At 41.4% G+C, this 15,181-nt stretch overlaps 1 protein-coding gene across 35 annotated transcripts in view; it reads right to left on the bottom strand.

Annotated features, from left to right (window-relative positions):
* GRB10 (growth factor receptor bound protein 10) overlaps positions 1–15,181 on the bottom strand; it is a 203,427-nt gene that overhangs the window by 104,338 nt on the left and 83,908 nt on the right. For 24 of the 35 annotated variants that reach the window (XM_063815394.1, XM_009453073.5, XM_009453065.5 and 21 more), the window contains one exon: positions 9,260–9,347. The exons of 5 other annotated variants lie outside the window; for them this stretch is intronic. Coding sequence is in view for 14 of the 30 variants with exons in the window: in XM_009453065.5 (XP_009451340.2) it covers positions 9,260–9,347 (88 nt within the window). In the remaining 16 variants the exon portion in view is untranslated. Of the gene's footprint in view, positions 1–1,006; positions 1,140–9,259; positions 9,348–10,581; positions 10,766–15,181 lie in introns of all 35 variants that reach the window. 6 more of the 35 variants (XM_063815399.1, XM_063815398.1, XM_063815400.1 and 3 more) reach the window with 2 other exon arrangements.

The following is a 15,181-nucleotide window of genomic DNA, read 5'->3' on the forward strand; positions in this document are numbered from 1 at the left end:
CAGGATGAAGAATCTGTGGTGTGTGCAGCCACTCATCCCTCACCTACCCACAGGCTGGCACTGATTACTGAAGCCTGTCCTCCTGGGGATGAGACCTCAGACTCCCCCGAGCACTGAACTCAGGGGTCTCAGAGCACCTGTTAGTAGGAAAATTCTGCAGTTTGGTGAGTACACTGTAATGGCACAATCACTCATTTCAAATTTTTAATTTATATTACTTTTTTTCCATTGTAAGAATAACCACATTATAGGTACATTGAGAAACTGCAAATAAGCCAATAACAAAAACACATTTCTCACCCCAAGAGGAATGCCATGATAGCAGATAGACTGTCAATCTCTAAAAACTTGACAATGAATGTCTTCCTTCCCTCTCTCAGCTCCTAACCTCTCTGCTATTGGGAAGCCCCCAGATCCTGAGAGCTTTAGGCTCTCTCCCTCCCCGTGCCTGGGACACACCTCTGCATCCTCCCAGGGTGCGATCCACTGGATGTGTCCCCCACCACCTGCTTAGACCATGACTTCTCCCCACTGCCTACACACTGCCTCGTCTTCAAAGGTCTGCAAATATTCTTGGGAAATAAATCAAGAAAAATACTCAGAGTGAAATAAGTCAACTTCCTCAAATTTCAAACTCATCATCTATTCATTTTCCAACTAGTGGTGCCACAAATTGCTCCAGACTGATGTATCAACATCAAAACCACACATTACTGATAACAAAACACCCTATCTCTTGACAACTGCAAAACCTTTGAGGAAGGCATTATCCTGGATCAGTAAGTTTTCTAGGGAGTGAGAGTAACACACCTTCCAGCAAGAGGACCTATTTTCATTTTCCCTCTTGTACATGTCATACGTCATCCTCTTGGCTGCTTTCTTTCTTAAGCAGGGGGCAAAGAATATAACGCAACCTTCACTGACTTCAGTCCTCTCTCTGAGCATGATTGATGTCCACTGGGCTAATGAGGTGTAATGCTATTTGCTCCTAGGTAAATGGACTTACCCTGCTGGACTCCGTGAGTTCTAATGGCTCCTTTTGCTGGCCTCTCTCTTCCAATACTATATCGCTGCCAAAACCAACTCTTACTGAGGTGAACTTACAGGAATTTCCAGGGTCTTTTGTTCCTTCCTGTCTGCTATAGGTTTAGATAATAAACATTCAAAGTTCTGTCATTGTATTTTTAAATAAAATGAAAAATAATAGTAATTATATTTTTATTTTCATTATGAAAAATTGTTACATTTGTTCAAAATTTTTAAATGCACTATATTACAAGGTGAATAAAAATCACCCATAATCCCACCACCCAAATTAAACATCATTATATAAAACATATATTGTGCTCTTATTTTCTCTTTCTACAAAATTGGGACCATACAGTACTGTAACCTGTTTCCCTGTTTTTTTCACTCAGTAAATCTGAGCATCTTCTCAAATTACTAGATATTTAACATATTTTAAGACAGAATAATAGTCTATCATCAGTGTATGTAATGTTTATCTGATCAGTCTTGTCTTTCCCTATTTCCTTTATTCTAGGGGAATATGCTATTGATTGAATTGAAATGGATATACATGCACACACATGCACACGTCATTGAAATAAATTCCTGGAATTGATGGGTTTAAATGTATGACCTTTGCAAGGCTTTTGTTAGACAGTAGCAAACCGCCTTCCAGAATTAGACCCACTTCTTCGCACTCTCCAGCAAGAGTTACTTCTTAAAAAGGGCACACCATGGCAGACATGATATCCTGTGCTTTACAGACACCTCTTTCCAGTTCTCACAACAACTTCACAAAGAAGGCACTGTTGTCCCATGTTATAGACAAGGAAACTGAGGCTCAGTACACAAGACAGCAGAGTTTCAAATGAAACCAGCATTCACTGGCAGCCTCTCAGGCTGTTACCCCTGCACCACAGGGCCCACTAAGCTCATGAGCCTTTGGGAGCTCTCTACAGAGTCAACTCTATCTAGTTTTGTACACAGACTTCAACATCTCTTTTTCAACCCTTTGGGCATCTTTACTCAATTGTGTTCCTGGTGAGAGGCATGGCCAGGAATCTCTGCTTGGGTTATGAGCAGTAACAACAATCAGACAAAATTTGCCTAAAACTGAGAGGCCAAACTTCTAAAAATAAAACTTCACATCTCATAAATATTGTTAAGGAAAAAACTAAATATAGCATTACCCTACAATCCAGCAATTCCACTTCTAGATACATACCCCAAGGATTTGAAAGCAGGAACTCAGACCCTTGTATGTCAATGTTCACAGCAGCACTATTCCCAATAGCCACAAGGTGGATGCAACCCAAGTGTCCCTCCCTCAACAGATGATGGAAAAATAAAATGTGGTCCATCTTCACAATGGAATATTATTTGGCCTTCAAAAGGAAGGAAATTCTGGCACATGCTACAACATGGATGAACCCTGAAGACATGCTGAGCGAAGCCAGTTACAAAAGGACAAATAGTGTATGGTCCCACTTACATGAGGTACTAAGAACAGGCAAATCAAGTGACAGGAAGTAGATTAGAGGTTACCAGGGACTGGGGAGAATTATTGCTTAATGGGTACAGAGTTTCTGTTTGGGGTGATAAAAGAGTTTTGGAAACAGATAAATGGTGATGGTTGCACAACACTGTTCACATGACCAGTGCCACTTAATGTACACTTATACAAATGACTAAAATGGTTAATTTTGTTTTATATATTTTTAATAAAGAAAGGTTTTTTCAAAATCGTCAAAAGTAATTCCAGCTATTGCAAAACCACCCCCTTTCAAAGAAAAGTGCATCCCTCCCTGCTGTGTGCTGCTAAGAAATGTGGGATGCATTTTTAGCAACTGTCACACAAAAATAAGCTGCTTACATTAGTTAGGAACAAGGTAATAAAACAGGAGCAATAAATCCTCTTTGCCAGATAGCAGTAACAGGTCAAGGAAAGTCACAGCTAATCTTTTATTCTAAACATCAGGTTCCATGCAAGGATCCAGGCCACTCTGGATCAAACATACCATGTAAAGCTACAGCCTATGATGGCAGCATCTGATTATGCCTCGAAAATTAAGGAAGCAGGAAAGAACCGCACTGTATGTTTGTTAGATTTGGTCATAGGTCCCAAAGCATCTCGTTAAAAAGAATCCCCGAAGTTGAACCTGGTGTCAGGCACAGAGATGGGAAAGGGAAGGCACTGACTCCTGTAGGCTGTGCTGTGGGCTGAACCACCCCCACCCCACCCCAGGGAGGGAAGGAGCCTTTGTACCCAGTGCCAGGGAGCTGCAAGCCCCAGGTCCATTCTGCACAGACTCACAGGGCTGTGAACACGCCAAGAGGGAGGATGAACACTCTGCACTTGGACCCACTTAAAAGAAGGATCTGTGTCTTTCTGTTCCATCTAACAGCCCTCAGAGCACAGGCTTCCTTGATTTCCAGCTCAGTTGGTTTCCGTATTTTTCTTGTGAAATGAGTATCCAGAATCAGACACAAACACATCATGCTTTCCTTTTTTGTAAACTGCCTGCTCATGTTCTTTGCCAGTTTTCCTATGTAATTGTTTATCTTATTTTATTTATAGGATTTTTTTTACATAAACAGGATACGAATACTCTGCATATTACATGCATTTTTGTATGTACATGCAAGAAGTTACAAATTATTCTTCCAGGCTGAAGTGCGCCTTTCAGCATGTTAAATATCATCTGTAACGTCTACATAGAAATTTGTAATGGTAATACAGTCAAATTTACCATTTTCCCTTTATGGTTGTGCTAAGTCTTATTCACAAAAGTCTTTCTTAGCCTAAGAGAATAAAGATTCTCACTATTCATTAATTCTTGTCATTCAAACAAATAAAAGGCATTTTGTTCTTTCACTTTTAATTATTTAATTGGCCTGAAACCAATTATTGTGTAGAATACGCAGCAGGGTTCCATTCCTTGCCACCCCATGTGAACAGTCATGGTTCCTGTAATCTCTGTTCTGCCGCGATTTCACTGTGCTGTATTAGTTTCCATAAATGTGTGGGTCTCCTTATGGGATATCTATTCTGGTCCTTTGGTCTATTTGTCTGGCCTTGAACTAACAACATCCTTTCTTAGTTGTGATACCACATAAGAGGGATTGCTATCTGATAGCGCAAATCAATCCTCCAAACGCCTTGTTGTTTTTCAAATTTGTCTTCAAATTCTTGAGTTTCACTCTTTCTTATTAAAGTTAGGAAACATTTTTCAAGTCACATGTGACAAAACTGTTAAGAATTTGGCTGCAACTGCATTAAATTTAAAGATAAACTTGAGAAAATGTGACATCTGCACTATATTCTGTCTCCTGATCCATGATCATAGTATAGCTCTCCACTTACTCAGGTTGTTTTCATGCTCTGAAACATCCTATAATGGCCTGGTAATCTTCCTGAATATACTCCTAGATAGCTTATAATTTTTGTTAATATTATAAGTGGGATTTCTTTTTATATTACATTTCCCGATTGTTTTTTCTTGGCATACAGGAGTACTATTCCATTTTACATGTTGATCTCACATTATATCTGCTTAGAGAATTCTTGCTCATTTTAAAAGTGCTAACATATCTGTGTAAATTTTCTATATGAATAATTATTTGCAAAAAGACACATATTTCAGTCTTCCTTTCTAATGTTTACATCTTAGTTTCTTCATTTGCTTCTTTTATTACACTGTCTAAGACCTCCAGTGACAGCAGGCACCGCTGTCTAATTCTAGATGTTCATGAACATGACTCTAACAGTTTTCCATTATGTATGATGCAATGCTGTAGGTTTTTAACAAATGAACTTTAACAAGTTAAGGAGGTTTCTTTTCAGTACTAGTTGAGTACAAATTTTGTTATTATTTGTTATGTATTATAATGAGTGAAGAGTTGTATTAAATACTCTTCTGCCAGGTGAAATGATTATTTTTTTCCCTTTAATTCTGACATATTCAGTGTGTTCACTGTTTTATGATAGTAAACCACCCCTGCACTATTATAATAAAACCAACTTCGTCATAACATTTGTTTCATTTACATTTCACTTAAGATAAGGTACTGAATTTGGTTCATTAGTGTTTTACTTAGACCTTTTGTTCTATGTTAAAATGTAAAATGGTATTATAATTTTGATTTCTTGTACTGTTTCAAAGATACACAAACATGGTATGAATCGGAGATCTCGTCCTCTGTGTAAGCTGTTGTCCTCTGTGTTTAAGAGTGTACACACTCTTAGTGTGTTTAAAAAGAGAAATTGTTGGGGCCAGGTGCGGTGGCTCACGCACGCCTGTAATCCCAACACTTTGGGAGGCCGAGGCGGGCAGATCACGAGGTCAGGAGATCGAGACCATCCTACCTAACATAGTGAAACCCTGTCTCTACTAAAAAATACCAAAAAAAATTAGCCGGGCGTGGTGGCGGGCACCTGTAGTCCCAGCTACTCGGGAGGCTGAGGCAGGAGAATGGCGTGAACCCAGGTGGCAGAGCTTGCAGTGAGCCGAGATCTCACCACTGCACTCCAGCCTGGGTGACAGAGCGAGACTCCATCTCAAAAAAAAAAGAGAAATTGTTTCTTTCTTGAAAGTTTAATATCACTCATCTGCAAACCACTTGAGTATTTTTGAAGGTATAGTATTGATTACAATTTCTTCCAGAGCTGTTTCTCTATTACGATTTTATATTTCTTCAAGAGTCTATTTTGTTTTTACATTTTTGCAATAAATCATCTATCTCCCCCAGATTTCTATTTTTTCATTCACAGTTTTCTTGATGCTGTTTTTAAAACTTGCTAACGTGCTCTTACCATGATTTTCTTGGGCACCTTTTGCCCTCCTGAGTGTCTGTGCTACAGGTTTGCTGTTATGGTCGTTTTTACAAAAGACTGGTGTTTGATTTTGTTCCTATTGGTACTCTGTTTCAACAATTTCTGACTTTAATTTTTATAATTAATTCCTTCTACATTCCTTATTCTATTTCATTTCTGTAATTTCAATTTTTCTTTTTTTGAAGCTTAGAAAGTTAGCCTTACCACCTTTGCAGCATTGTATGACTTTCCACCTGTACTATGTTCACTTTCATTCAGTTCTAAATGATTGATATTTCCATTGCAATTTCCTCTCTAACTCATAAGTAAAATAAGAGTGGGTGTGTTTTAAAGTTTCCTCATGCATGTTTATGTGATTTGTTTTCAACTTTTTATGTTGACGTCTGATTTATTCACACTGGGTCAAAGAACAAGCCTTGCATGAAATAGATTGCTTAAAATTTAGTGCAACTTTCTATACACCGTCAACTTTTCAAAAAGTTACACAGGTTTTAGAAAAGAATCAAGAGTCTCTGTCTGTTGGGTAGAGGGAGCTATGTGTGTCTATTAACTTGAGTTTGTTAACACTATCACGAATTGACTTGGAATTACTCCTACTATCTTATTTTGTATTTTGTTTAATATCTTTTTTCTCTTCATATCTTGTTTTTTCTTCCGTTTTCTACTTGATGTTGTTTGATTGTTGTTGTGTTTTTCATATATATTCCCTTATATCTTTTTCTGCTAGGTTGGGAACTATAGATTATATGCACATTCTTTTAGTAATTACAGTCAATACTTTAGACGCACCTAATATTTTTAAATACACAATTGATTATTCATCACGTATTATTTTCCCATATGTGCCCTGTTTCCCTAGTATCCACATTCCGTCTTCCTCAAGAAGTACTTTTCATCATTCTTCTAGGCCAGGCACTGCGGCTCACACATGTAAACCAAGCACTTCCAGTGGTCGACATGGGAGGATAGCTTGAGGAGTTCGAGACAAGCCTGGGAAGCCTAGCAAGGACCTATCTCTACAAAATTTTTAAAACTAGCTGGGAGTAGTGGCGCACACCTGTAGTCCCAGGTACTCGGGAGGCTGAGGCTGGAGGATCACTTGAGTCTAGGAGTTCAAGGCTGCAGTGAGCTACGAGCTACTCACCGGCCTGGGTGAGAGAGCAAAACTTGGTCTCTTAAAAAATAAAAATAAAATAATAATCATTCTTTTAGTGAAGACTACCAGTGACACATTTTTTTCTCAATCTTTGCCTGAGAAAGCTTTATTTGGCCTTCCCTAGTCAATGATATGTTGGCATAACATTGTAGATGGATGGTTATCTTTCCCCCTGCATCCTGCACTTGGGAGTACACTGCATTGCCTTCAGGCATTGCCCAGGGTGCCCAAGTCTTGCCTCATTTTGTCTTGTTGTGTTTCATAGTTTCTTGCCTTGTCTTACAGACATTATTCTTTCATGCATCTGTCTGAGCATTATAAACACATATTTCAAAGCCTTGGTCACACTTTTTTTTTGTTGCATATAGGCTAAATTGGTAATCTCTTGGTTTTGTTAGCTATACCATATTTCTTAGTATGGGACTGCTTCATGTGCTTTTGGAATGCTGGTTTGTGGATTGTTTTGTTTTTCTTTTCCTGCCTCCCCCTCCCCACTGAGTGGTCAAGTCGGGACAGTCTGGAGCTGCTGCCTCATGGAAGACTGCAAGGTTGCAGTCTGCGTCACTGCACTGGGAGGCTGCTTGGGTTAGCTCTGGCTGCAGGGCTGCATCCACTCTGTCTGGCTACCTGGCCATGAGTTCACATGCACTACAATTCCTCCCAGGCAACGGCCCTTTTCCAGCATCTTTTGAAAAGAGGGGAGCCCCACCACAGCTCTCGGCTGGATACGGTGGGCCTGGCTCTGGCCCTGCTTCCCCAGTCACTGCCGGAGAAGGGAAAGCGCAGCCCTTTGTATTCCCTAGGACCTAGGCCAGCAGCACCCATGCCGCTTTGGGAGCCACAGCCCTGAGGGGACAGCACTATTCAATGCTCTGTGGACATGCCTGGGTCTGAGCAAGGCTGAGTCCTTTTGGCTTTCCCATTTTACATGCTATGTGTATGTAAAATGATTGAGAGGTGGCCAATGTCAAGGGTGTGCTTAAAGGTATCAACCCTCTGGTCACGGAGCAGAGGTAGGGTTCAACATAGTGATGTGTTCATCCATTCCTTTAAGCCCTGTTTCAGGTGTGGGGATACATCCAAGACTCAGTTTCAACTGCATACGGTGTAACTCCACATCAGGGAAGAGAACCAGCTCTCTTCTACACAGAATGTGCTCCACATTCTGTGCTGCAAATGTCCCTTAATTGAACTACTTTGATATCTGTAGAATATTTGAGTGTACAATTTAAAGACAAAGGATAAAAGGTAAGCCTTAAAGAGTTCTTTCAGTGTAATTTTTTCTGGTTTCCTAATTCAAGTATTAACCTAAGTTTTTATATGAGCATTAACACCAAGGCTTACATTATTTCCATTTAAATGAGATCATTTGTGAGCATACAATGTAACACGTTAAAATTTTCTTAAGCTTTGAAGTCAATACTAACAAATTCGTACCCTTTCCCCGCATCATGTCACTTCAAAGTTTTCTAAAAGATGATCCTAAAATTATGCTTGCCACAGAAAACCTTGACAGCTTTTATGAATCTTCTAACAATTGAGAAAACATTGCTTTGACCTCATGGTCAGATCCCAGCTTTTATTTTTATAGTCAACCTTTCTCATTAAGTAATTTAAGAAAATCTGAATATTCACATTCCCACCAGCTCTAGGACCTGTGATTTACTGTACTTAAACTCTCCAATAAGCCAAACAACGTGCCACGTGCACATTTCGTTCTATTTAATCCTCAGGCTCCTCATCCTACGGCAAAGCTTCCATTTATTCAATCTAATTTCCTAAGTAGTCTAATTTTCTAAAGGTAGTTCCCTTTCATTCCTTTCCCACAATGACCTCATCAGAAATTAAATATTAATAGAAGGAACAGAAAGAATCACAGAAAGGTAGAGAAAGACCAAGAGTACATACACCCAAAACCGTCTTAATTGGAAATATAAAAATGCCAAAATCAAGAGGATTCACCTTGGAGTACCCTTCAATAGGTGACATCAAGTTGCCTTTCGGCTGAAACCTAGATAACTCGTATGAAACTGATCGTGAAGTTTTGCTCACTGAAGTTTGCTAATTGAAAGGAAATACATGAAGATATCAGAACCAAGGATCTTTCTCTATTTTGGAATTCACTGTCCTTAATGAGAAAAGAAGAACCAATGTTAGAATTGTAATCTATTAGTGTCAAGAGCAACATTTTAGAATATCAGGTCTGGGCACTGCTGCAAAGCTAGAACTGGGAGTGTTCTTGTGTTTTGCTCATTCCTTACCCTGGTGATTCGCAAGTCGGTCAGACTGTGCGGGGAGTCCTGGTCCTGCCGGGTCTTGTTGACTGCGAGGTGTCTGCTTCACCTTGTCCTAAAAAAACAGGACCGCAGCAGAAAGGCTGTGAGTTCACAAGAAGCATCCCACACTTTTCAACACCCAGCTTCCCCAGCATTTCCTTTCTTCCTCAATTACTTACTTCCTTTCCACTTACTTACTTTTTCCATTTTCAATGATAGTTGTTGAAAACAGACTGCATAAGGGAAGCTAATCATGAAAAGGTGCAAGCTGTTTGGCAAAGGAGTTAAAAGTTACTCCTGTGTTTGGGCTTAAATAGCTTTCCCTGAATAGCAATTCAAAGAGAATTATTGCCAACTGCTCCATTTAGGCAGTGAATAGAAATAATTAACATTCCATGGAACACATGCATTTTCTGTAACAACTACAGGTAATCAAGTGCTGGGCGTTCTATTACCTGGGACAGAAACATCTAGAGAGTGTTTTATAAATGGTTCCCTCTACAAAATGTTAAGGAGCTCAGTGGCATTTTTTTTAGACATTAGTGTGAGAACAACACTTTCAGGCAAAACGTAAAACAGCAATATTATGATCCTAAGCCCATAATTCTAGAAACACACCTGCATGGGACCAGAAGCCAATGAAAGATACATTCAAATGTGGGGAAAGAAATATTATCAGTGACTAACTTGGGGTGGAGAGATGTCTGTTTTCTCTTATAGATTTATAAAAATCTTTGACATCTTTATGATGCATATGTACCACTATTGTAATTAGGAAGGTTTGAACTGTGCCAAAAGTATAAGATGTGCCCCAGAACTACTATTAATATTAATACATTGTCACAAATATCATAGTTGACTTCAGCAAATTCCCTCCTATTCATGCAAAAGAGACCTTCCAGATTGCAAACTGAAGCACGTGAAACATCCAGCATGCGAGGTGCTGGCGACAGCCAACATGCACACACAGCTCCCTCTGCCAAGCGGGGCTCCCGCCACAGAGGCGGCCACTGAGGCATGGGAAGGTGAGTTACCCTCACAACCCTCATCACCCAGTGGGTCCCGGCTGTTCTGGGTCTCGAACTACAGAGTCCACACTCCTTCCCACCACTCTGCAGTGCCCAAACTGCCCAAGAAACTCAAAAGGCACATTGATTTCAACAAGGTGCCCAAGCAGCAGGCCTTGGGAATGTGACTCTTAATTTCTGCCTGAATGCTTCCCAGCATGCGGTTTCTCTGCCCAGAGCCCTCCTTGCTCACGCATGAAATGGGATGGATGCTCACTTCTCTGCTGCGTGCACACTGACCTGGGAGCAAACAGGTTTAGGTCTGGTCAACGCTGTGCTTCACGGACCACTCACAATGGGGGGAAGCAGAGGGTAGCCCAGGGGACAGACTCCAGCAGGGTCAGCTCACCCACATCTACCACTTAGAAGGAGGATGCTTGTTCCCTGGGAGGCAAAGTTGCGTTCACACCTTCCTCCAGAATATCTGGAGAAAACAAAATAAAACGAACAAAGCCCTAAGGAAGGGAGACATTTTCACCAGCTTCTCTCTTTTTCCCCTTTCAAAAGAAATAGCTTTCTTTTCATTTTTTAATCGCAGATGTAAAACTTGCTAAGTATAAAAATTTATATTTTTGTATGGTAAAAAATGAACAAAAAATTAAAACGGAACCTCTCTTTTTATCAGAATAACAAAAACAAACACTACCATGTGCATCTGTGCAATGTTTGAATTATTTGTAGAGAACATGCATACTCTATTCGAGTCACATGGGGATTACAAATGATCCTGATAAACACTGAATCATAAAAATCTTCCACATATTGTGTTTTAATATCGTTTTTGAAATTTTTCAGGCCAACAATCATCTCCATCGGCACTCTAGTGTACCCCACCAAGTAGAAGTGTAGTGTAATTCATTTCACCAATATCCTACTAATGAAAATACAGGTTGTTGGAAATGTAAGCTTTCCACTAAGAAAGAGGGGAAAGACAGTTTGGAGCACACAGTGTCTGGGAGGAAAGGGCAAGGTCCCCAAGAACCTCCGCAACAGGCGCTGAGGAGGGAGCTGTGCTCCCCTGGCTATCTGAGAGGGTGGTACCTCCCAGCCCCAGCCCCTCAAGTTCAGCCATCCCCCATCTAGTTTCTGCAATTCCATGGCCAACATTTCCCACCCAGTCTGCTCTTTGGCATCTGAAATATTTTTCCTCTTTTCTGAATTTTACAACAATCCATGTAAAGAAAATTTTTATGTAAATATCTAACCTAGAGTAGACAGAAAATTAGCCTAAATCCTACAACAGTGGGATAATAGCATTCCCGTGGTCTTTGCACCTTTGTTGTACACAACTAGACACTGTTGAAGTGAGATTGTGTAAATAATTGTGTTTTCCTGTCCCTGTCTTCAACTATTTTAAAACTTCAGTAAATACCATTTTTTCGTATTCTAGACTACTCTAGTAGACACTCTGTAGTTGTTTTCAACTTTCAGACAGCATAAATAATGATCAAATAAACACCTTCGAGCACAAAACTTTGTCCACATTTCTGATTATTTGCTTAGGATCCCTAGAAGTAGAAGGACTAGGCCAGAGGCCACATGCACTTTTTTAAGATTCTAGATACACACAGTCAAACTCTTCTTCACACACTCACCCTTCTACCCGGAGTGGAGGCAACCGCCTGTTTCATAACACCCAAGCCAGCCAGTGACTGTTTATTTTTCTGGAATTTTTTTCTGGCTAATTCCAGAGGTAAGCAGCGGCCCCACCCTGTGGTTTTAATATGCAGGTCTATAATGCTGAGGTTGAACATTTTTCATAAGCGAATTAGACCTTTATATTTCTTCTTTTGGGCTATCCTTTAACAGGTCAGCTAGACTAGATCCTGAGGGCACAAGGGGTTCCCAATAAAAAATGTCCATGAATGAATCACAACCCTGATACTCATCAGCTAAGGGTTTGGGGCCAGTTACCTGGATTCTCTGAGTCAATCTGCTCATCTGTTTATGATGGAAAACAAGCCAGGCTGAGCCCTGGGTGAGCACCCATCCCTGGTGGCCCGCTGGCCTCCCAACCCTCTGTCACTGAACACCGACTTGCTTCCACTTCTCCCATGACGAGCTTTTTACGCAGTAGGCAAGTAAGTTCGTTCACATTTGTAGCAAATGTTTTTCCCACTTTGCATGTCTTTAAATTTAATTATACTTTTGATTCTTAAAAGTATAATCCAATGTAGTCAAGTTTATTGACCTTATCTTTTTGGCTCATCATTTAACCGTGAAAATGATTTGCAGCTTCTATCAAGAAAACTGAAAAACCTTCATTTGTGTTTTACTCTGATTTCTCTTCTGACTTGATGTATTACTCTTTCCTCTTCCTGACATTTATTTTGGAGGATAGTAAAAGGAGAGAAAATACAATGACTCCTTCCCCCCAAAAGTAGTTGATCAGTTCTACCAGGCCCACTTAGCACCCAAGCCTTCCTTTTGTCTGATTTGGGAGGTCACCCTGCTCACGTGTTATAATCTTACACACATCCAATTGTTTCTCAGCCACCTCCTCACCGGTTCCACAGAGCTGCCCGCTCCCGGGCCGCCAATCCTACATTTTCCATTCTCACAGCCTGCCAACGTGTTTTCTCATCAGCAGAACATTTCCCCTCTTGCTTCTTTTATATGAATTCCTTAGTCATTTTCTTCCAAGCAAACATCAAAACAGTTTCAAAGTTTGCTTAAATTATTAAAACATCTCATCTGAAGTATTTACTGCTATGTATGTGAATAATTACTACATACTGCTAATACAAATGTTGCTATTGGGTTGATCCCACAAGCACTGAGAGACTATATTCAGAAGACATGCTACCCCACCTATTTCTCAAAGGGTGGGTGGGACCAGCCTCCAGATCACCCAGGGCCTGCACAGCCCTGCTCCAGGCCTGTCCTGCAAGGAGCCCTAAGGCCCTGCAGGTTAACAAGCCCCTTGGGTGCTTCCTGTGCACTGTGAGGTGTGAGGCCCATTCCTCTGTCAGATGACTGCTTTGCCCGAGACCTCCTCTTTTAAGTGCCAACCAGGCTCCACTGAGACATCTATTTAGAAGACAAGTAACTTGCAAACCTAATTTAAGGCAACCTTGTCTAAACAGTGTCACCAGATTTAGCAAATACAAATACAGGATGTCCAATTAAATTTGAATTTCGGATTAATAACTAATAATTTTTTGGTATAAGTATGTGGCAAATATTTCATGAGACTTATCCTTAAAATGTATTTGTAGCTTATCTGTAATTTAACTGGAGATACTATATTTTATCTTGCAACTCTATGCCTCAAACACTGTTAAAATCTGACAGGCCTGCATGACAAAGTATGGCAGTAAGAACAAAATTTCAACAAGTGGCTCATTTGTTTATGAAATTCCAAGGTCAAAACAGAAATGTACCTTCTTTAATTCAATTAGACACTTCAGACATGAAGTCTATTGTCTTGAGAAGCCAAGAAAGATTTCATGGTATGACAAATGATGGTGATTGTAAAATAAAGCCAAAACACAAAAGGCAGCAGGGAAAAAGTTAGCCACCGTGGCACTAAAGATCATCCGGACAGAGCTGGAAGGTAAGCGGCAAATGTCTACCCACCATTCAGAGGCAAACAGTGGCGCTCTGCCAGGTGCAGGGTAATGAACACAGGGACAAGAATAAAAGGTTTATCATTGTGTTAGCTTGGTTTCCTCTCCAGGTTAGTTTTTGTTTGTCTGTGTGTCTGTTTCCCAGCCTCGCCCATTGTGGGAAGGACTGGGAAGGGAATGGGGGAGGCCCTGTGAGTCTGTTTTTTTTTTGGTTTTTTTTTTTTTTTTTGAGACAGAGTCTCGCTCTGTCGCCAGGCTGGAGTGCAGTGGCGTGATCTCGGCTCACTGCAATCTCCACCTCCTGGGTTCAAGCAATTCCCCTGCCTCAGCCTCCCGAGTAGCTGGGACTACCGGCACGCACCACCACACCTGGCTAATTTTTTGTATTTTAGTAGAGATGCGGTTTCACTATGTTGGCCAGGATGGTCTTGATCTCCTGACCTCGTGATCCGTCTGCCTTGGCCTCCCAAAGTGCTGGGATTACAGGCGTGAGCCACAGTACCCAGCTGTGAGTCCGCTTTTTACTCAGAGCCCTTAATCACTATGCTCTCTACCTCTAGGGGAAGGTGAAAGGATGGGAGAGGGCAGCCAAGCTCCTTAATTAAAGTCCCACAGGTCACTTCACTAATGCTGAACTTTCCCAAATCCACATGCTTTAGAAAAACTTGCCAAAGTCAGAACAAGCCCATCCAGCAAGATCAGGGCAGAAACACCACCTTCATAAAGATGAACACGAGAAGCCCTCCCTCTCCTGGGGTGACCCAGTCCCAGGCCCTGTGCTGAGCCATCTCCTGTAACAGAGCCCTCCAGTGGGTGAGGAGAATGGTTTCTGTCTGCTCCTCCATCCTGTGCCAGGCAGTGAGTCTGCCTGAGCTGCATCGACCAACAGCTGGTCCTCTGGCCCCCAGTGGTGGGCGGCCGATGGAGCCAGGCCAGGCAGGAACATGGCCCGGGAGGCCAGCTGGGCTGTTCCTTCCATAAGCCACGTTTTGGGGGTTGCACAAATGCCCCCTGGCCTCACTCCCTCTCCTTGCTGGCCTCAGGCTAGGACCCACAACTCAGATGCTTTCTCCAGACCCCTCCATTAAACTCTTTTTTTTTTTGCTCCCCACCCCCACCCCGCGCCCTCCGGAGGGTGCCTGCTGCAGACTGCCGAGACCCTGGCTAACAGAGGCAGGTGGCTTAACTTCCCTCACTCTGCGGATGAAGGGCTGGAGGTTTCAAAGAGTACACATAAAAAGTGACTCGTGGGAGGAAGAAAATGGTGAGCT

Source organism: Pan troglodytes, chromosome 6, assembly GCF_028858775.2.
Source record: "Pan troglodytes isolate AG18354 chromosome 6, NHGRI_mPanTro3-v2.0_pri, whole genome shotgun sequence".
Classification (NCBI taxonomy): domain Eukaryota; kingdom Metazoa; phylum Chordata; class Mammalia; order Primates; family Hominidae; genus Pan; species Pan troglodytes.